Source organism: Dendrobium catenatum, unplaced genomic scaffold (assembly GCF_001605985.2).
Source record: "Dendrobium catenatum unplaced genomic scaffold, ASM160598v2 fragScaff_scaffold_405, whole genome shotgun sequence".
NCBI lineage: Eukaryota > Viridiplantae > Streptophyta > Magnoliopsida > Asparagales > Orchidaceae > Dendrobium > Dendrobium catenatum.
In genome coordinates, this window is record NW_021318867.1 from 65,857 (window position 1) to 88,275 (window position 22,419).

The 22,419-nt window shown below is 34.7% G+C and overlaps 1 protein-coding gene across 1 annotated transcript; it reads left to right on the forward strand.

Moving 5' to 3' along the window:
- The first annotated feature begins 496 nt into the window (after window positions 1-496).
- On the forward strand, window positions 497-1,528 carry LOC110112116 (protein TIFY 5A). The gene is made up of 3 exons (XM_020844213.2): window positions 497-651; window positions 773-899; window positions 1,097-1,528. Exons 1-3 carry the CDS (start codon window positions 572-574, stop codon window positions 1,355-1,357), a joined length of 468 nt encoding a protein of 155 aa, XP_020699872.1. The 5' UTR covers window positions 497-571; the 3' UTR covers window positions 1,358-1,528.
- The last annotated feature ends 20,891 nt before the right edge of the window (window positions 1,529-22,419 follow it).

Genomic DNA, 22,419 nt, shown 5'->3' on the forward strand with positions numbered 1-22,419 from the left:
GAGAGAGCCAGGAATAAGGAACTAGAAAGAAATAAAAGACTTAAAGTTATAAGAATACATAGTGAGAAGAAAGAGAGGCCTAAATTCCCAAAAAAAGTGATATTTTTAGTTTTCAGAGTTGGGGAGAGAGAGAGAGAGAGCTGCGGTGTGATAATTATTTTTTAGTTATTTTTTTTTTTAATTTTTCTATTTTAATATTTAATAAAAAAAATGCTTTTCCATTGAAGTTATGGTGCCCTCTTCTTGGATTATAGAACTCGACAAAGAGCTCCAAACAAACCCAAACGTCCTCACCATTAAAAGGAGAAAGTAGGATCGTGGAAATCGGAAACGGTCGCCATCAGCATATGAAGCCATGGGCCCCACCGCTAATTTCGACACATGAAACAAATGCGTGTTCCTTGTGCCGCCGAGGCAATTTATAAATCACGTGCGCCCTTTCTCCCTATTTCTCTCTCTATCTCCAATCCTATTTCTCTCTCTAGTTCTTGTGGAATCCACAAAGGAGAAGGATATTTGAATCTCAGTGATATAAACTGGTATAAAATTTGAAGGAAGATTAAGGTGAAGAATGGCGTCCGGCAATATCGATTGTGACACAGAGCTCTCTCTAACGCCTGGCGGCCGGTCGAGCAGTAGCAGAAACCAAAGGTGGTGCTATTGATCGATCAATTTTTCCTTTAAACCATTCCCTTTTGCTTTTAATTTCTTTTCAATTTTAAATTTGACCAAGAGAATCTGACGATCTTTATGAATTAATTATGTATTGCAGTGGTGATGGAAGGCCGGGGGTGTCGGTAAGAGGTCCACCGGCGACCCCCGCCGCCGGCGATCTGCAGCAGAAAATTAGTATTTTCTATGGCGGCCAGGTTTGCATCTGCGACGTCACTGAGATTCAGGTTACTACTTCTCTCGTAATTACTGTATGTATCGTTCAATCAAACAACTAATTTACACAAAAACATAAATTTACGTATAACGGCTAGATTTTATAAAAATATAACTGAAAATTTTTCGAAATTTTCATCAGGCAGTTTGAGTTATATATTCATCCATTTATACTACGAGCAGTAATTCTAGAGAATTAATATTGCAGGCGAGGGCAATAATATGCATGGCAAAGAGGGAGATGGAGGAGAAGATGAAGAGAAGCGGCCAGTCAGCTTCTGCTCTTGGTGGTTCATGGCCGGAGCCGGCGCCGGCGCCGGACCACCAGGTACTGAATTCGAGGTTGTCAATGAAAAGATCGCTGCAGAGTTTCTTACAGAAGAGGAAGACTAGAGCTTGTGAAAGCTCCACTCCGTATCCCACTCAGAAGGAACAGAATCTACACTCTGATTCATCTTCTTCCTCATGACGTAGTGATTGTATCGCAGAGTTCGATTTGTTCTTTTAGTATTCATTTGGTTTATTTAAATTGTGCTGTAGGACTGTAGGAGTACTATCGATCCCTTTGTTGGTTTAAGCGTTGAATATATGTTATCAGAATAATAAAAATGATTTGTATAAATGTAACATCAAAACCATATGGTGCATGAAATTAGTGTTTTTACAACAATATCATTTAATTATTTTTCTTCTTTTCCCAGATGTTATTATTAATTAAATTCTTTTTGCAATTCCATCTCATCAGAACAATTTTCTTTTACCGGTGAACTTAGACTTGCATGAAATAGCTTTCTTACCGTTTTTTTTTTAAATTATTGCAAATATTTTTGGAATTAAAAATCTCTCTAAAAAAATTTAAAAAACAACAAGAAAGTTGTCTCAAATGGAAACTTAGGTTTCAATTGGGACAACTTCCTTGTTGCTTCTTAGAGTAATTTTTTATTTAAAAAATTTAATTTTTGTACTAAAAAGTTATTTTAAGAAGCAACCAAAAAACCGTACCAAAAGAAGTCTTGAATTTTTATTGCGTCCTCCCACCTGACGTAGAGATATGTCCTCCCACCGCCAAAAAACTCGGTTTTTGCTCAGTATTGCTAGGTATTATTTGATAATAACGAGGAATATCATCATGTGAAGATCAATACCGAGTTATACCGAGCTGTACCGAGCAATACCGAGCAATACAAAAAAATACCGAGTTCTTTCTAGGAAAAACTAGGTATTTTTTTGTATTGCTCGGTATAGCTCGGTATAACTGGGTATTGGTCTTCACATGATGATATTCCTCGTTATTGTTTGGTATTGCTCGGTATTTGCTCGGTATTTCTCATTTTTTAGCGCGAATTTAGCTCTGGGAGGTCGTATCTCTACGTCAGGTGGGAGGACGCAATAAAAATTCAGAAGTCTTAGGCTTCGTTTAGAATGACTTTCTTACTGTTTCTTAAAGCAGTTTTTTTAGTACTACAAAGCTGCTTTAAGAAGCAGTAAAAAAGCCGTCCCAAATGAAGCCTTAATGAATTGCCTTGGCTGAAATTGCATTGTCTATTGTAAGAAATTTTTATTTGAAAATATATATATTTTTAAAATTTATTTCTATATATTTAATTCTGAATTGAAAATATGTTGTTAGGAATGAATGGGATTAGGTAAAATGAAATGTGTGGATTGCCTTGTTTAGTTTCATGGCTTGTAATAGTAAAGTTAGTTGAATAACATGTGGGCAAACCACTGTTATTAGCCTTATGGATTTCATTAAATACGCATTGGAGATTGGCTGGACCAGTGCAGGGGTTGACTTTGTTAATTTTGACTTGGGTGTGATTATGAAAAAAATAATTGCATATGGTACTATTCGCATTGGACTTTGTACTGACTTTGCTGGTTTTGACTCAATTACGGGTGTAAAATAAAAAAATTCTTTGGATTCTGGAGGACTTTCAAGATAATATTCAAGTTAGAAACCTTAAGAGAGCCAAATTAATTATTATGTGATCTCCAATTTTAACAAATTTGTTGCCGATTTAAATATCTCATGGAGACAAATCTAGCAAAACTGATTTGATCCGCATCCTAATCAGTCTCAATCAGATACGCTTAATTTAAGATAATAATAGGATAAAAAATAGCCAAATATTACATGCTTATAACATAATCTAGCATCTTGACGAAATGAATAGCGCGAATGGGATCAAGGTTATTTATTTCTAAAATCATTGTGATACTTAAACGCTGAAAAAATGATCATAATGAACAAAATCAATGCAAGCCATCCGACTGAATGTTTTTGGATTTTGATCATATTTTTTTTTAAAAAAAAAAACTCTCATAAAAACTATACATTAGTCTCTAAATGAAGCGGGGCTTGACTAGAGAGGAGGCTTCATAAAACTATGATAGAACATTATCATGCCATCACTCTCCAACTATTGCCAATAGATCATAATTATTTGACCACCATTGGACCACTCATTGCAAGAAAGTCAGATTTTTACAGCAGATTTGTGGCAGACTCTACGTAAGATTATTATTTTTTTTTTGTCAAAAATGGCGGCAGATTTGCAATGATCTTTTTTTCTGGCGATAAATCCGCAGCAAATCCGATGCAAATAACCCTATCTAACCGATTGAATGTGCATCTGTTTTATTTGTTCTATTTTCCATTGCTCTCCTCCGCTCCTTCGACTTCACCTCTGCACTTCTTAGCATCCTTCAACGATGTTCCTGCCCGTTGTCTCCCCTCCTTTAACCACGTTCGAATTTGCATTGCCACCTTCAACCTTCGGCGACGTTCCTTCCTATCGCATCCAAAGTCACACCTCCTCTTGTCATTTCTCTTGCTTCCGAAATCACACCTCCTTCGTAATTGTGACGGGAGCTTGATTGTTCTGAATGTATCCATCTTTCTTCCTTCTGTGTGTTTCTTCGCCCAAAGCTATGAATCGATCGGCCGAATCCTTTCGCCAACCAATAGAGGGAAGGTATATTTTTCCTTGATGGTATTATCTTGTTGATAAGAGTAGAAGGTAAACTTGAATTATAAACGTATTATTAGGTTTAGGGTAAATGTTTTAGATATCAATAAGAGTGCGTGTTTTAGATATCTTGGGTCTATTATTCACATTGATTGTGAAATATTTAGAGATATTTAGATATTATTCACATTGATTGTGAAATATTTAGAGTAGAAGGTAAACGGGTTGACCCAAGCCCAAAATTTTTCCTGTTAGGTTTCGGGTCGGGCCAGATTTTGGCACCCCTATAGGAAATACAAAAAGCTAGGATTCTTTAAAAATTTAAATTAAAAAATAGAAATGTACTTACACACCAACTGGCTCAAAAAATTAGCCTTATATATTCAACCGGCCCTTAATTAACACTATCCTGATCTAAAATGAAACGCATAACATATAATGAGCTAATACAACTTAGCGAATTGTATTATCCAAATCATTTTCATTTTGTTTCTGCAACTCATTTTCTTATTATTTAAAAAATATTTTCATTATTTATTTTTATTTTTATTTTTATTTTTAATTAAGCAAGAAAAATGTATCTTTCTAACTTTGCCCCTCCATCGATGAATCCATGTTAAAGTGAGAGGCATCATAGGGCAATGTTTGATTATATTTTTCTTTCTTTCTTTTATTAATGTATTTAAAATCAATTTTGAATATTAAAAAAATACTATATGTTAGAATATTTGTGATATTAGAGAGGGATTAATATATATTAACAAAAAAGTCACAACACACTAGGCGTAATTTTTTTATAGAAAAAATAAGAAGAGAAAAATTACAGTCTATTTTAGCTCAAAATTGATCTATTATTTAGCTTCAGATGTCACATTTAAGCTTCGTTTGTGATGACTTTTTTATTGCTTCTTAAAGTAGCTTTTTAGTCCAAAAAAATTAATTTTTTAACTAAAAAATTATTTTAAGATGCAATAAGAAAATCGTCTCAAATGAAACCTTAGAGGAGGTTAGAATACAAGGTTTGAAACATAAGGGATCACTTGCAATTGCTGTTGAGATTATTAGAAGGTGATAGAGTGGATGAATAGATGAGATACCACACATGTTAGTGTTGGTCTAAGGCGATAATAGATAACAATGTAAGAAAACATGTAATGATAAAATGTTAGCATCGATCCAACATGAGTTTCTACGCTAGTCGATGATGGGTGGTCATGGGTGGGCGACGTAATACTATTGTTGGCATCGGTCAATAATAATAGTGGAAACTTATTTCAAAACTCAATTGTTAGAAAGTTGTTGATGAAGGCTTCATTTGGGACAGTTTTCTTGCTGCTTTCTAAAGTTGTTTTCTAGTACAAAAATTTTTTGAACTAGAAAATTTTGTACTAAAAAATGGGTTTATAAAATAGTAAAAAAATTATCGCAAATGAAGCCAATTGGAGGATGAGAGCTTTTGACATATGAATATCCAAAAGGTGAATAAGTTGAGGTACCATATGAATGTCGTACGGCTACTAAGGTTTCGTTTGGGATAACTTTTTTACTGCTTTCTAAAGCAGCTTTTTAGTACAAAAATTTTTAGTTCAAGAAACTTTGTATTATAAAGTAGCTTAAAAAAATAATAAGAATGCTGTCCGTAATGAATCCTAAATGTTTTAAGTTTAAGAATTCTCATAGAAGTCCACTTGAATATATAGGAACAAGGCTTATTCATATATTTAAAGCATGGATGTTTTAATAATTCCTGTCAAAAATCTAGACTCTTCATCAATGGTCTAAATGAAAAGATACTACTTAGCGTTATGATTATTTTGGATAGGTCAATGCATAATAATCTAAAAAATGAATGATTTTGAATTTATGAGGTTCTTCACATAAAGATTTTTGTGTCCCGGAATATTTGCGATGGTAGAGAAGTATATAGTTTAACATCTTAGCGTTGTACGAAAATCCAGTACACAAACAGGTAGAAAAGGTGGATGCATTAATCACAGGAGACATCATAATTTTTACGTGGAAACCCCTGAAAAGGGAGAAAAATCACGGGGCCTAGCCCAATTTGAATGAATCCACTAGTCTTTGCAGTCGATTACAAATGAGGCCCTTCCTTGGGAGAAGGCCTTGGTTTGAAGTAGCAAATATACATCATATAAAGTAAATTATATATATGGTAGGAGTTGGAAGAATCAATGTTGATATGTTAATTTGGGCGGCATGACCATAGGTGGCGAGCGACGTAGGTCCGAAGGATTGTAACCTGATGACAGTGGTCGGAAGGACCGTAGTTGGCAGGAGATTGGGATCATAAAGATCTTTGTCTGGTGAGGGAGGTCGGAAGGACCGTAGTATGCGACGAAGGTCAAAAGGATCGTAGTGGGCGACAGAGGTCGGAAGGACTGTGGTCGGCAAGAGATTATTGGGGTCAGAAAGACCATTGTCTAGCAAGGGAGGTCGGAAGGATCATAGTAGGCAACATAGGTCAGAAGGATCGTAGTTTCGACAGAACTCTGGGCATCATGTGGTGATCCAACAAAAGTCCGTGCCTCAGGTGGTGGTCTGACAGCACTCTAGTATCAAGCCGTGGTCTGGCAGTGGCACTTCAACATCAAGGGGCACTATTGCTTTGGGTGGCACTTTGACGACCTTGATGGTCTAGTGGTGGTTCAATAGAACCGGTGGTGCAGCAGAACTCCGGCGGTGGTCGAGGAGTTAGGCAGCTGGATCTTTCTTCCTCCTCTTCCTTCTTCTCTCTTGGCTCTTCCCCCTTTTTAAAGAAGAAATGGGGTCATATTTCTAGAATTCTTGAGTGGCATTGCTTGTAAATAAATAGAAGATCAAGGGTAAATTGGGAGTGGTTCGGATGGACGTCCGATCTTGATTCTTGTGATCATGCACCGTTCAATGGATTTTTGACTGTCTTAATGATATCAAAATTTAATGATCTTGGGTTTTTTGGATTTGTCTCGTCGAGCCGCTCGATTCGACTATAAGCATGTCATGATTGGAGATCATTTGGTAACCCAAATTGTGGTTAGATCCTTCCAAAAGTGCTTCGAGTCTTTGATTTGGACTAATTTGGGCTCGGATTGTGTCGATTTTGGTGTCTTTGGGTTCGTTTTTCCGAGACGCTCAGTTCGACTATAAGTTTGCTGAAATCAAAATTCAAATGGTCTCCAATTTAATTTTTGAAGTTTTCAACTTGATTTTGCCTCAAGATTCATGCTTGATCAATCAAGACTATTTTTTTTGGTGACATATCAAATATATTATTTTTAACTATAAGCATGCAAAATTTTGTCAAATATTTGGTCCCATAAATAATTTGAAGTAGTTCGCAATAATGATTCTTAGTTCTTCGTATAAGCTCATTTGGATGGCGCTTATCCAAGCAGCGTTCTTGGTATTGATGGGTTTATCTTGTTGAGAAACATCGCTTTGGCTATTAATTCATTGAAAATGAAATGCAAATAATCTGGTAGCCAATATCTAAAGTTTCTAACTTAATTATTAAAGTGCTTTGAGATCTAAAAATCACATTAAAAACATAAAAATTAAGAGACGGTCTGGTTTGAAGTAAAAGAGACGTAAAGTATTCCAAATGTTAGAGAAATAATTTGAAGTAGTTCGCAATAATGATTCTTAGTTCTTCGTATAAGCTCATTTGGATGGCGCTTATCCAAGCAGCGTTCTTGGTATTGATGGGTTTATCTTGTTGAGAAACATCGTTTTTTGCTATTAATTCATTGAAAATGAAATGCAAATAATCTGGTAGCCAATATCTAAAGTTTCTAACTTAATTATTAAAGTGCTTCGAGATCTAAAAATCACATTAAAATCATAAAAATTATGAGACTGTTTGGTTTGAAGTAAAAGAAACGTAAAATATTCCAAATGTAAGAGTTTGGAGAATATTAGTGTTTGATTTGGGGCTGTTTGGTTGTCTGCAAAGAAAACGCAATGTAAAGTAAATGCAATGAATTCCAAATATTTTGATGCTGTTTGGTTGTCTGTAAAGTAAACGCAGGAGAAATGTTTCCCTTGTTTGGTTAGATATATCCAAAGTAAAATAATAACAGTGCATTTGTAATATTTTTTTGTCATTATTACTAGTTTATTTATAAAAGTAATCACCGATTATTTAAACTTTGTTTGGGCTAGCTTTCTTCTTGCTTTCTAAAACAATTTTTTAGTAAAAAAAATAACTAAAAAACCGTTGTAAAAAACATTATGAAAGATGTTCCAAACGAAGCCTTCCAAAACTCCCAAAACCGAGCAAAGTGAGTTACGAGGCATGGATATTTTTACATGCCAACCAATATTTTGTAGTTTCTAAATACAGGCAAAGCCAAATCTCAATCCACAAAAAAAGACAGATGTAAATTGGCGCTCACTAAGGCTTTCGTTTGGGGCGGCTTCGTACTACTTCTAAAAACAACTTTCTAGTAACAAATTAAAATTTTTATGCTAAAAAACTGTTTTAAGAAGCAACAAGAAAGTCGTCGCAAACTAAGCCTAAGTTCTGCAGCTTCCGTCAAATATTTATTCAAAATTAACTGGAACATGCAAGCCGTTTAAAGAAACCCAACAACTAGTTCAGCTCAACCATTAATAACACAAGTACGAGCAATTTGTTGTTGAATTAGTAAGTAAATCAAACCATACAAAAAACTGGTTTAAAAGATATAAGAAACTAACACATCTTATTCAGTTCTAAAATCTGATAAAGTTGAAGGCATAACAATGAAAGGAAATACACCTAATACGCACTAAACAGGAAATAACATATACATGATATCAGTTTTTCAAAATTAAATATTTGGTAGAGCTAGTAAGGAAAAAAAAACGAAAAATCTCATAAATTGAAGCCAAAGAGGGACCATCTGCTGCTTGAAATAACATATACATGATATCAGTTTTTCAAAATTTTATGATTGTCAGATTCTTCTACTAGCTGGCCCTCTTCAAGCTCCTCTGTTTCTTCTCCAGTGACGTGTTGCTTGTTTGAACTTTTGTTCTTTCTGCAATTACTGTATCCCTCCTTGGAACTAGTAGTATAAATGTCATTGGAATTTCTTGAGGAAGCAATCTCAGTGCCAAGATGAATTCTGCTACCACTACTCGAGCATCTTTCTTTGGTCTGTCAGGTACACGATAAAAACTATACATATAAGACTTCAATAACAATAGGGGTTTTCTAATAAAAAAAATTGCTCCGCATGACAAATATAAAAATTTCTGCAACACTACATTCTTGAACATGGAAATAAAATACAAAGGATATAATCTACATAAATATACAGAGACTAAACAAGAAAATTATTTGTTAAGCAGGTTTTAAGAAATTCCAGTCGATTGCAGCAATTCGCATCAAGATGAAAAGAAGAAAATTTTTAAAAAGAAGAAATGCCTACACCATCAACTCCAGCCTGCACTACTAGTTAGAAAAGAAGAAAATTTTTAAAAAGCATTAGGGATAAGGTCATGTGTATCAGAAGCTATTGATTAACTAAATGGTTCTAGACAAAATCTAAATGATCCACGATTGCGTAAAATTTTTTACATTGAATTTCTTAGTGTAGTGTGGTTTAGTATTTTTTCACATCAAATCTTGATATTCATTTTCGCTATTTTCCTCTCTTGTTTATTTTGTTGTGTGATTTTCTTCCCAACAATAATAACACAAGAGGCAACACCCATATGCAGTATGCAACAGACAATCGCTATATCAACTTGAGTTTGTAGAGGAAAGTAGGGTTCACATTTTATAATGGTGAAGCGATTTTTCAAGGAACCAAATGCATGCTCAACAGTTGTGCGTAATGAGGAATGTCGTAGATTAAAAAGCTCATTTGAATTTGTTGGTTGAATAGAACTGAACTCCTTCAAGGCTTCAAGTGATATCTTGTGGCACGATATGGCGAAATAAAACTATTTCGTGTGGAGTATCCACCATCAGCCAGATAATATTTACCTGTTGGTACATGTAAACCATCTGATCGTTCTAATGTGTCGAACAACAATCCTCGTGTACGCATTAAATCACATAATTTGAAAAAATGGGATCGCCTCATGCGTACCATGTCAACACAGTTAGAATCACATCCATTATATAATCTGGAAAGATATGTGTAACGTTGTATATTCCGTTGAGGATCATATTGTTTTTTTTCTTTGCGAATCTTCTGTAATAGTACACAAAATGTACCAATTGCAAAACTAATCACTTTGAACACTTCACTATATTTTTGAATTTTATGTAGTTCAGCAACATTTTTCAATGGTTTAATCATCTTTGTAACTATAACATCAAAATTCAAACAAATAAAAATCAATTAGCAATAATTAATGAGATAAAACTAGTATAACATCAGTTATAAACAAGCTAAATTTGAAGATAGGAAATTATTTCCAGTTTGTCTAGAAACTAATCTAGCACTAATTTAAAGCTTACTTAAGGGAACTGCATACGAAAAAACCTAGAAGTACATTCTGAAAGAGCCTTAAAAAAGAAACATGGAACCCAAAAAAGAGCAGGAAGCGAAAGATTCTTCATAATCACAAATTAAAACTAAGCTGATAATGTTATGGAATGTTTCTTCCAAAAGACAAAGGCAAATGGAATTCCCAAGAAGCAGCAAGAAAAAAAAAATTGTGCAAACTTGAGGTAGTGCAGAAGAACAATTGGAATCAAAGTTCAAGCAATAGAAAAGACGGACTTTCTTCAAGGAAATTACAAAGAGAGATGCAATTCGGAACTTGCACATTTCAATGAGGCCGGAGAAGGTGGATGAGACTGGACTTTAACAAATCAATTGATTTTATGCTTAACACAAAAGCTTACCTTTTGCCGAAGAAGCTTCTCGTGCAATGACGCCGAACAGCACGACGAGGATAGGTGGATGAGGCCGGACTTGAGGGCGACGGAGTAGAGCTACTCGCCGGAGCGAAGTATCTCCGGAGCTGCTTGCCGGATCAAAGTCGAACAAGAACGAAGCTTCGCTTTTCTCCTCTCGATTGAAGCCGAACAATGAGACGAAACTTGAAGAAGAAGCCTCTGGATTGAAGCCGAACAACACGACGAAGCTTGGCGAAGAAGACTCTCGATTGAAGCTGAACAGCACGACGAAGCTTCGCTTTTTCTCCTCTCGATTGAAGCCGAACAGCACGACGAAGCTTGGCGAAGAAGACTCTCGATTGAAGCGGAATAGCACGACGAAGCTTTGCTTTTCTTCTGATGAATTTATAACCTGCTTAATACGAGCCGGTTTCTAATTCCCGCAAAACAGCCTTCTTAATACACTCCTAACCCATCCGACGAATACCTTTTGTTCCGCTCAAAATTAATCAAACATCCTAATTTAGTAAATGCAGGTAATTGATTTACTCTACACTACTAATTCAGACAACCAAACCCCAATGGACGAATCCCACGCCACGGCCATCAAAACCATTCTCCTTCTTTCTCTCTCTCTTCTTCTCTCCTCTCTCTCTTCTCTCTTCTCCAGCCTATTGGTGGTAGGGGGTTGAATTAGATTTTAATATATAAAAATTACAATGCTCCAACCTATAGCTCGCCTTGCTGGGATAGAATATTTCAGATGTTCTTAAGTAGAGAGCCCATCATCATAGGCTCCATACAATATTCCCCTTATATAGAGAGGGCACTGCCCCTGTGCTACCACATTTATTTCTTTCAAATAGAGAGCGAAACATTGTAGTGCCCCAAGGTAGAGAACCACAATACTTTTAGAGGGATTATTCCAACTCCAATCCAGACTTTTTCACTTCAATTCTGAGCTCTATAATTAAAATCTAAGACACACATAAAGACATTAAAAAGAAAATTTTTACCAAGGTCTATGGCAGCAAGTATCACATTCTCTCCTCTATATAGAAAATATTCTCTTTGATATGTACTTAAATAGATGCTTAAAATAGGTCTGGATACAACACCCCAGGTGGCTTCTCTTTCATCTCAATTCTTCCACTAAATCTTGATCATATAGATTGCTTTATTCCTTAGCTATTTTACATCATATGTTAGATTACGTTCAGGCTCCTACCTATAGATATGATTAGGCTTAATTTCATATTCGCCTTCAGATATCTGTTGTTCCACATAAAAAAACCCTCTTCCTCAGCACATATACATAAAGTACATTATGAATGTTTGACATTTGATAATCTATAAATAGATCTTTCAATCCTTTTAATCACTTCAAAATGTTCAATGTATCTGATACTTAACTTATTGTCTCAGATTGACTTTCTAGAAAATAAAATTATCAATCTAAAATTTGACTGATTTATGCTTTGCATCATAATATTTCTTATGTTTGTTATGAGCTATTTCTAATCTTCTCTGATCAATCTAATTTCCTTTGTAGCACTGTCTATGAACTTAAGACCCATCAATCTATTTTTTCCTACTTCTGTCCAAGCCAATGGAGTTCTGGACCATCTCCCATATAAAGCTTTATATGGGACCATTCCAAAGCTTGCTTGAAAACTTTATTAAAAGCAAACTTGATTAGTAATACATGATCTTCCCAGCTTCCTCCAAAATCTGGCACACATAATCTAAGCAAATCTTTTAATATCTGAATGAACTGCTCAGACTGTCCATACATTTGGGGATGAAATGATGTATTGAATTTTAATTTTATCTCCAAACCTTCCTAAACAATTTTTAGAAACATGGAGGTAAATTAGTCATCTCAATTAAAAATAATGACCTTATGAATCCCATGCAATCTAACAATTTATTTCACATACAATTGAGCTAATTTGCCAACAAAAATAATTTGCCTTACAGGCAAAAATTGATTTGACTTTATCAATTGATTTACAATAACCCAGAACGCATCATGACTCTTCCTAGAATAGGGAAAATCCATAGTAATTTCTTCTGGTTATCAAAATAGGTTTATTGGTTAGGTTCTAGACTAACCCAAAATTGACTTGACACAATTCTAATCAGCCCAGACCTGACGCATTTAATATACAGGTCAACAACTCCAACTTGAACCCAAGCTGCTAGCATCTCGAATGATCCGAGCTTGACTCGTTAGCACGTTTTGTTAAAAAAAAAATTATAGCTTCTTAAATATGAAGTTTATGATATTTGAAAAAAAAATAAGAACAATGCACCCATAAGTAAAATAATTTAAGGAAAAAAGATATTAAACAAGACATTTTTGAATCAAAAATGAGTTTGTCGGTTCACTTGAACTTGACCCATTTAATAAACAATTTAGAAAATCCAACCCAAACCCCAAGCAGTTTATTAAATGGGCCAACCTAAACCCAATTTATTTTTAGGTTGGGTTTGGATCTGATTGGTGAGTTAGGTCATTTATTGAAAGCTCTAAATTTCCTTACATTTCACCTCGAGAATAAACAAAAGATGCAAAAGACTACTTGGCGTCTTATGTTCAACCTTACCATTTGACAAGTCTCACACTTAGAAACAATTTTTGCTATATCCTGGTTCAATCCAGGCCAAAAGAACATCAACTTCAAATCATGGTATATCTTACTATTTTCTACCTGAATGATGTATCCAAAATACTAAGCTTCATATAAACTGATCTTCCCCAAGTCTCTATTAACAAGGATCCATAGTTTACTGCCATAAAATATAATACCATGATCATTAATTTGTAATCCAATCTTCCTCCCAAGCTAAATTTGATCCAATAATTTAGCATATTCTTCATTCTCCTTCTGAGTTTCCTTAATTCTTTCTTTTGATGTAGTCCAAACAATCATCTAAGAAATAATTCTTGCCTTCTATGGGTCTCTAAAAGGATTATACATAGCGAGAAATAGAATGCAAAGGGTTCAATCGCACTATCCAATAGGACAAAATGGTCATAGGCCTTAACATTCTACACAAATAGGCCAATGGAAGAGTAGATGAGATCATATATACGATTAACCATGGAGGATAAATGTTTTCACATACACATCTTAATGGGTAATAATATATATGACCTGATCAAAGTCAAGAGATTTTCCCAATTCAATACTTCAGCTCGAATGATGTTTATTTAATGTGGGATCAGTTTCCCATGAGTGCAAGCCGCTGTGGTTAATTATATCTTAAGCCTCAACTTAAGAAAACTCTCGATTAAGGATGCTATATTATTCTATTCTTAATTTGGTGCACATAAAAAGTTTCTAAGTTCTATTCCAAAGAGGATAAGCTCTTCTCTTTATCTTTAGTGATGATCATACTTTTTTAAATGTATAAAGATATGATTAAAATTTTGAGTTTAAAAGACTAAAAATTGATTTAATATCTAAGAAAGAATAATATATCTAAGACTTACTTAAAATTTAGAGAAGAGACACTGAGGAGTGTACAATCTAGGCTTATACTTGTTTGAAGTGAGCTGCTAGCTAACATCCTAAACACAATAATCACTATATATATACAAGATAAGAAGACTCTATCTTAAGAAATCAAATATTTTAGTTCAGAAATTTAAGTCAGGGGATACATAAAATATGCAAATAAATTTACCTGGAGCTATGTATGATGATGCATGAAACAAATATATAAATTTTATTTATTTATTTATTTGGAAAATAAATACAACCTAGGGTCTATAAGAAAGTAACGTGGCCAGGCTTCACCACAATAAATCTAATTTCTACACCTATAAGACATGTAAATTTAAATATATTTACTTATCATCTTTTAGCTGTGTATTTCCTTATAGAATTCCAAGAGGGAATATCTTCCAAAAGTGAGGAAATATCTTTTGGAACACTCTATATGCATAGAAGCAAATTCTTTTAAATCTATATAATTCTTGACACCTTACTATTGACCTCATTTTTTGTATGAGGCCATTTTTGACCCCATTTGGAACTCTAGACCCTACCCTTTGACTCTAGGTCTTAGGATCGCGTTAGTCCCCAGACATTAGGATTAATCTAGATCTTAACTCAATCCAAACCCAAAATCCAGGGTTATGGACTCAGGTCCTGAAACCTCTTCTAGGTGATTCTTCCATCACCTTGAAACCTAGTCAATTGGCATCTGACTCAGGGTGTTGATGTTACATGTCTCTAGCGCCAACCCTCCAAATTTGAGCTCATTTGAAGTACTCTAACCCCATAAACTAAATCTAGTTCCAAAGGTTGCAAAACCTTCAAATATTTATGACCCATGCCATTTGACCTATCACCTAGTGGGATTTGACCTTGAAGCTCTCTCCAAACCCTTTGATCACTTCTAAGACCCTGATATTGACTTGTTAAGCATTAATATACATTTTTTTTATTCAATTTGACCCAGAATAGACTTGAAGCCAAAATGACCAAAATGCCCTTAAGGGGGATTTTTGGACTTTTGACATAAACTCAACTTGACTTAACTCATCAATCTTTGAAACTTCCTCCAATCATTTCGAACATATTTGGGATCTTTTAGACCCAACTCCAAATCTTGAGTCAAAATGTTTGATTAGGTCAACCTAATTGGACCCAATGACCCTTTAAGAGCCTAAACAAGCTTTTTGACCCAAATGACCTCTCTAGACTTTGACACCCTATCCATTAAGTTTATGTCATCAAATGGGATTCAAGGGACCCAACTCTTGGTCCTAGGTCAACTTGGTTGACCAAGTCAACCAAGTTTGACCAAATCTCCCATACACGTCCTTTCATTCAAACTCTTTGATCAAAACCATTCAAGCCTTATTTAAACTCATGGGATAATCCATTGGACCTCCAAGATCCTCCCCTTGAAGACCCAAGTCTTGGGCCTACTTGGGTTAGCCATTTGGCTTGACCCAAGTGTCCAAATAATGGTCACCTTTGAGTCAAGTTCTTACCCTAGCTCAATTGGATCCAATCAATGGTGGCATTGGGTTCCCCTTGAACCAATGCACTTTCCCTAGTCGACCCAGCTCTTGGGTTAGGAATTAGGCTAACCCAAAGTGGCTAAAACCACTTGGGATTAAGCCAACTCCTACCCTAAGCTCAATCGAACCTAGGCAACACTTCCACTAGATGGCCCTAGGTCCAATAAATCTTCCCCAACTAGCCCAAGCTTTGGGTTGACTTGGGTCAACTTTTGAGCTAGCTCAAAGTGGTCAAAACCACATGGACCCGAGCCGTTTTCCATCTCAGACCTAATTGAACCCAATTTCCACTTGCATTGGGTGGATCAGACCTAGACCCACTTCCCACATCAAGCCCAGGGTTTGGCCTGACCTGGGTTGAGCCCAATTCGACCCAAACTGAGTAGGTTTGGGTCAACCCGAGCCACTCATTCGGATTAACCTCCCAATGCCCAATTGAGCTCACCCTTGAGTCCAGCACATCCCCATCATTCTTTTTAGGTCAACTTGACCCAGACTCCGATTGGTGGCGGCTGGAACCAATGGAGTTCAAGCTCCGGTCGTCCCCCCCCCCCATTTCGACCCTGACCCAAAGCCTTCTAAAGACTGACTGGCTCGCCGGCTTCAGGCTCACGAGCCATCTGGGAGAATCTGCCCTTCCACCTGGCGCCCATCTGAGGCCCAGCCCAGTCGATCCCAGTCGTCCAAGCTCATAGGAGTGAGCTGAATAGGGCAGCTCGTTCTAAAGGGCATCATTCATCCCAAGCTTTAAAAAATGTTCCCAAGAGCTCCCTTATCTTTCCTCTCTCATTCCCTAGTCTCCCAGATGCTCCCGTCAATCCGTTCGAGCAAACTCCGGTGAAAGCGTCTTGCACTCCGCTCGAAGTCGCACCTCCAGCCATTCTCTGGTCCCGGCATCTGAAGGAGATATGCTCATCTTCATCCCCTGAAACTTCTTGATAGAGAAGCTCATCCATCGAGACTTTCTCTACGATAATTTCTTGATCACGAGCTCTCTAAATAAGTAGTTTGGTCAAGTGTGAAGGAAACCTTTACCCCAACGGATCTCCACAGTTGGATTGAAGGTTTACATGCCCTAGATCCTCCCTATGTAATTTCATCAGAATTCACCTGCGGGATCGCTCAGATCACTCCAGAATAACTCTATGGATTCGGGTTCGTCCAGGAGGTTGAAGATACAATCTTAGCCATTGATTTCAATCAACAGCACGGATTAAATCATACGGTTTTGAAGGCCATTTAATCCTGGCCGTCCGATCGTCCATTCAATGGCCACAGTTAATCTGACTGTTATCTAGTCAGCTGTTAATGATTGCCTCGCCAATCATGACGCGTCACTTGTAAAGCGCCGGCTGGCTAGGTAATTGGAGATTAATTTCACAGAAAATCATGAGAAACTTCAAAATTTTATATCTCCCTACACACTTGGCCAAATTAGGTGTTCTTATACTAGTTGGAAAGATCTCAAGGAGATATACAAAATCCCTATGGTTTCAGGCTCTAATTGCATATGTATAAAATTTAATTTCAGTTTGAATGTTTTATGTATTATTGCATTTTTTTATTAATTTGAAGTCACCAGAGCTTGGGACCTTGGGAGAGTAAATTTGGGCATGTCCCTAACATGCCCAAATTTTCTCTCCCCTGTTTGAAGTGTCTAAGGGCAATATCATGCCAATTTTTATATAAGAGTCATGATTTGACCATTAAATTCAAATTGGAACCATGTTCTATCCAATGAGAATTAGGATCTGATTTTGAGTGTGATAATGATGTTTAGCATAAGGAGTTTAGTGCTAGTGAGTTTGCCCCAATCCGACTCTAGGCTCCCTAGGATTTTTTTCTAAGGTGATTTAGAGATTACCTTAGGTGGCTTGGTTAGCCACCTTAGAGAATTCCATTTGAGCTCAAATTTGGTGTGTTTAGGCCCTGAGATTAGGTGATCTCATGGTCCAAATTTCACTGGATTTGGTGGCCATTTGGTCCACCAATTAGGAGCAAAAAAAAATCCCTCCATAGAAATAACCTAGATTTTCATTAATTCATTAAAAATTATTGTTAACTCTAAAAATTTTATTCTAGGACTCTAATTAACCATATTTGAACCATTAATTAGTGAAAATTAAAATCCATTTAATTTAACATTAAAATCCACCTTAATTTAATTTTAACCAAAATCAAAGTTTAGTTAATTTTAATTAATTAAAAAAATTAAAAAAAAAACCCAAAAATTAGTTAAACACTTGCTGATCTCTCCTTAGATCATTTTGGATCTTTGGAATTGATTTCAAGGAGTTTAGGACTTATTTGGGTTCAAATCATTAAAAAGAACCCTTAATTAAAATAATTAAAAAATTCAATAAATACCAAATTTTTAAAATTCATAACTAATTATAGAATATTCCAATTCAGTCAAACTTAAGGGCTAATGACCCTAATTAAAATCTAGTATTTTCTAAAAATATCAAACCCCCAAAATCTGGTTAAAGTAAAAAAGTCAATAATTTGGTCAACCCTAGGTCAAAATCGGGTTAAAACTTTTAAATTCATAACTTTACATAGAAAACTTCAAATTGAGCGTGCTAACAGTCTAACAACTCATAATAAGGTCTAATATTTATTAAAAATCTGAAACTTTCAATATTCACTCTAATTTTAAAATTCAACTCTTAACCCCTTACTTAACGCTTTTAGACAATTCAAAATTTGATAATTCTTTAATATTCCAGAATTTTCAAATTTAATTAATAAAAAGCTTTACCAACGTCTTAAAATTAGTAGCTAATTCTTTTTAATATTAATCCATCCTTAATTTTAGTCAACTAAATTAACTTAATCGATCCCGATTACTACTCGGTAACTCAGGCCTACGAGGCTATTAGCTTAGCCCCAAGGAAGGTGAGATAAACTTCATGACCTCGGTGTGAAATAAATGTAGTAATTATTTAACTCTTAAAATATTTTTAAATAAATTCTTAATATATTAATATTTAAATTCTAACCTAAGTCTCCCTTTAAGCCTTAGCAAATCTGAAACATTAGATAACTTTAACTAATTACCCGACTTAAGATCTACCACAGCCACACGACCTTCTACACACACTTTAGATGATTTGCTAGGACAACCGACTCTAGATCTAGGTTAGGCTAGTGTTTACTTTTTTGTTGTGTGCTAGATTTTTCATGATTTTATTGCATGTTGTGGATGATTATACTTGTTGTATTTGCTTACTTTTACTGCATTATGTAGATGATTGTTGTGTTTGGCGACTAGATTACCCTTAGGATAAGAACGATCTGGATATTCACTGAGTTTTCCACAGGTGGCCACGTTAATGCAGGGTAATAAAAAGGGGGGCTAAATAAAAATTAATTATAAATATGCTTGCATAGGTGCGTCAGCTGCTAAGCCCCCAAGTAATAAAAAGAGTGTGGCCAGTGTGTTTTTTCATTTTTCTGAACATATACATAACTACTTGGAAATATTTTTTTATTTATCAAATGCTTAGGATAACATTGCAAGAGAGTCTAGAATTTTCATTTTCATATAAATATAATTTGTGCAAATGCTTAGTGTTGTGAAAGTGGAGTTTTTAGTTGGGATACATAAATTCAAAGGTTGGATTCCAAAGAGAGAAGGACACCCCTTAGGGGAGTAAACCTTTGTTATTTGGAGATCCAATTTTGGATCACTTATTCCTTACCCAAAGAGGAAAGTGTGGCATTCCCCTTAAAGGAATAGCCCTCTTATCAATTTGGGTAGCCTACTACGAAGGATTCAAGGAGCTCGAAGGAGAAGGAGACTGAAGAGCTGAAGATAAAAAATATCCCACTCAAAACCACTTGCGTCTTTATTAGGTTTAGAATCCGAGTTGTTGTTAATGGTGCCCGACCACTTTACTTTCTACAGACCCTGGTTTGTAATAAGTAAGATAATTTTGCCTATGAACATTTATTAATTAATTGATTTAATTATATCATATGTTTTGATATGATTGCCTTTAGGATTTCCTACTTTTCTTAGTTTTTTTTGCATTTATGTGCCGCTTTTGTTTTCGTCTGAATACATGAAACTCGTAAGGGTGTGAAAGTTTTATACTCATAATTGAAAAGTTTAAAATTTAAGGAATTAAATAACATAAAAAGATAATGAATACAGGGAATTAGCCGAGGATCGACCACGAAATCGCATGCATATTTCTGCACTTATTCTTTCCTTATTTTAGACCCTTCCCTGCTTATGGGTAGAGTCCGGATAATTTGACCTATGAGGATGAGGTGTCAGACCTGGAGAAGTCCAGTCTTCTAAAAAATTATTTTTAAGCTTGTTTTTAAAATTCAAACATACATGATTTGAAGTTATCGACTAGCATGTATTGCATTAGAAACACAATTAAAATAGTCAAAATTTTAATTGCAGTAGTCCTTAGCATTTTTCACCCAACATAAGTCAAAGGAGCTAATTAGGAAAATCTCTAAATGTCGGCCCCAGCTTTCCAAAACTATAAAGAAAATGTCCCTACAACTATTTGATAAAAAGATCGAATTCATATACTTTAAATCGACAAGGTGGTTAGTTGGCTCCCCAATCCAGGCTAGGATAAGTCCAAGTTCTGCACTACATTAGTTAGGTTCGGACGACTGTGGTCTAGTATCCAAATATAGATTTAGGATATGGGGCAGATCTTTAATTATAAGACCCCAATATCTGGGAATATAATCCCAAAATTTTAATAAAATTATCAACTTTAATTAAATCCTCTTTAAATCCAAAATGTAAAACCCAATGTTTAGGTTGGGACACTTCTAGATGGTTCTGGAATCTCAAAGTGTCCCCTACTTTTCTTCCCTTAATTTCGTTATTAACTGCAAAACCTTGCTCCAATCCGTTTTAAAATTCCAAAAATTCACCTCTTTTTTGTGTCACTCTTAGAAAATCATTAACAAAATTTCACCACTATTTTAATAAACACGTGATATTCTATGTTTTTGTTGACTTTTTAAATACGTGCAATTTCAATGCATAATATCAACGATTTACAACAAATCTACATTTATATAATTTCACAAACTTCATCATCAATAATAGATGCCACGAAAATTTCACCATTTATAGTGTACTGACAAATCATATTAACCATTAAATGTATTTGTTTAATCATTGAAGAATTCCCCTTTTAAGATCATCAAACATAGCCTGTTCAAGAACACATATTGAACATTTTCTATATGCCAACAACTTAGATGGGTATAAAGTCCTAAGTTAATGTTGCGTCAACTGACATATTTCTTTTCTATTTGAAATATATAATATTAATTCCATAAGAAAATCTTAAACAAATTACTTAACTCTCCACTAAATTATTTACTTTATACATTTTCTAATTTTATTAGTTTTTAAAAATAGTAAAATAAATAAGTTACTATTATTCTTCAAAAACTACTTAAGATAGTAAAAATAAAAATATATAGAGAGAGACAAATGGTATGTTTGAGACAACTTTCTGGTTGCTTTATTTTCTTGTTGCTTTATCATTGTTTTTATTTTTTTTTGTGATGGAAAACAGGTTTGTTCAAACATAATAGCGAAGTTATTTTCTCCATAATAATTTCACAAACAACTTTATAACATGTAGATAGACCCAAAAACCAATTTCTCAAAAGCACTTTTCATTATTGAATTAAGGCTTTGTTTGGAAAAACTTTTTTTTTTTTTGCTTTCTAAATAAACTTTCTAGTACACAAATTTCTAATTCCAAAAATTTGTTGTATTTAAAAACTTCTTTAAAAAGCAATAAGAAAGCTATCTCAAATGAAGCATAAGTTAAGAATTATTTAATTTAATTATCATGTATGTAAAATAATGAATGAAAGAAAAATAATTATTTTTAACGATAACTAATTAAATTTATTTTAAATCACAGAGAAATTTTAAAATGAAGGCTTTCACGTAATCTAACTTCTGATATACTTAAAAAAAGTATAGGGCTGCAAACGAACCTAACCAAGCGGAGTATGTGAGTGTTCATTTTTGAGTTCGTTTATTATTAGCTTGTTTAAGTTTAGTTCGTGTTTGATTCGAGCCTTATTGTTTGTGTTTTTGTTTGGCTCGTTTAAATTAATGTTGCTCATGTTTGGTTCATGTTCAGTGCATGTTTGGTTTGTTTAGTGTTTATCGAGCTTTAAACAAATAAGTCTTAACGAGATATGTTCTAGAACATATTTAGCGAATTTTTTTACACTATCAAACAAGCATGTTCATGAACAATTCTAATGAGTATTCTTGAGCTATCGAATGAGAAAATTAATGAATAAATACATAACTAATATTTTCGAGCTATCAAATGAGCTCGTTCACGAACAAACGATCTATGATTCATCTTATGTTGGTTCATGAACATCTTAAACAAACAATCTAGCAAACATTGATAAATGTGAAATGTCTCTTGTTCACGAACAAATTCATTCTATTGAAGGTATAAAATAAAATAATATTAAATTTATAACAAAAGCAGTTGTCAATTTAAAATGAAATTATGGTTAATCTTGATATATCCTCAAAAAATTATCTTGATCGGGCAAGAATCTCGAGGTAAAATCGAGCCGGAAACTTCAAAAATTAAATCCGGGATCACCTAAAATTCAATTTCAGCGAACTTATAGTCAAACTGAGCGTCTCA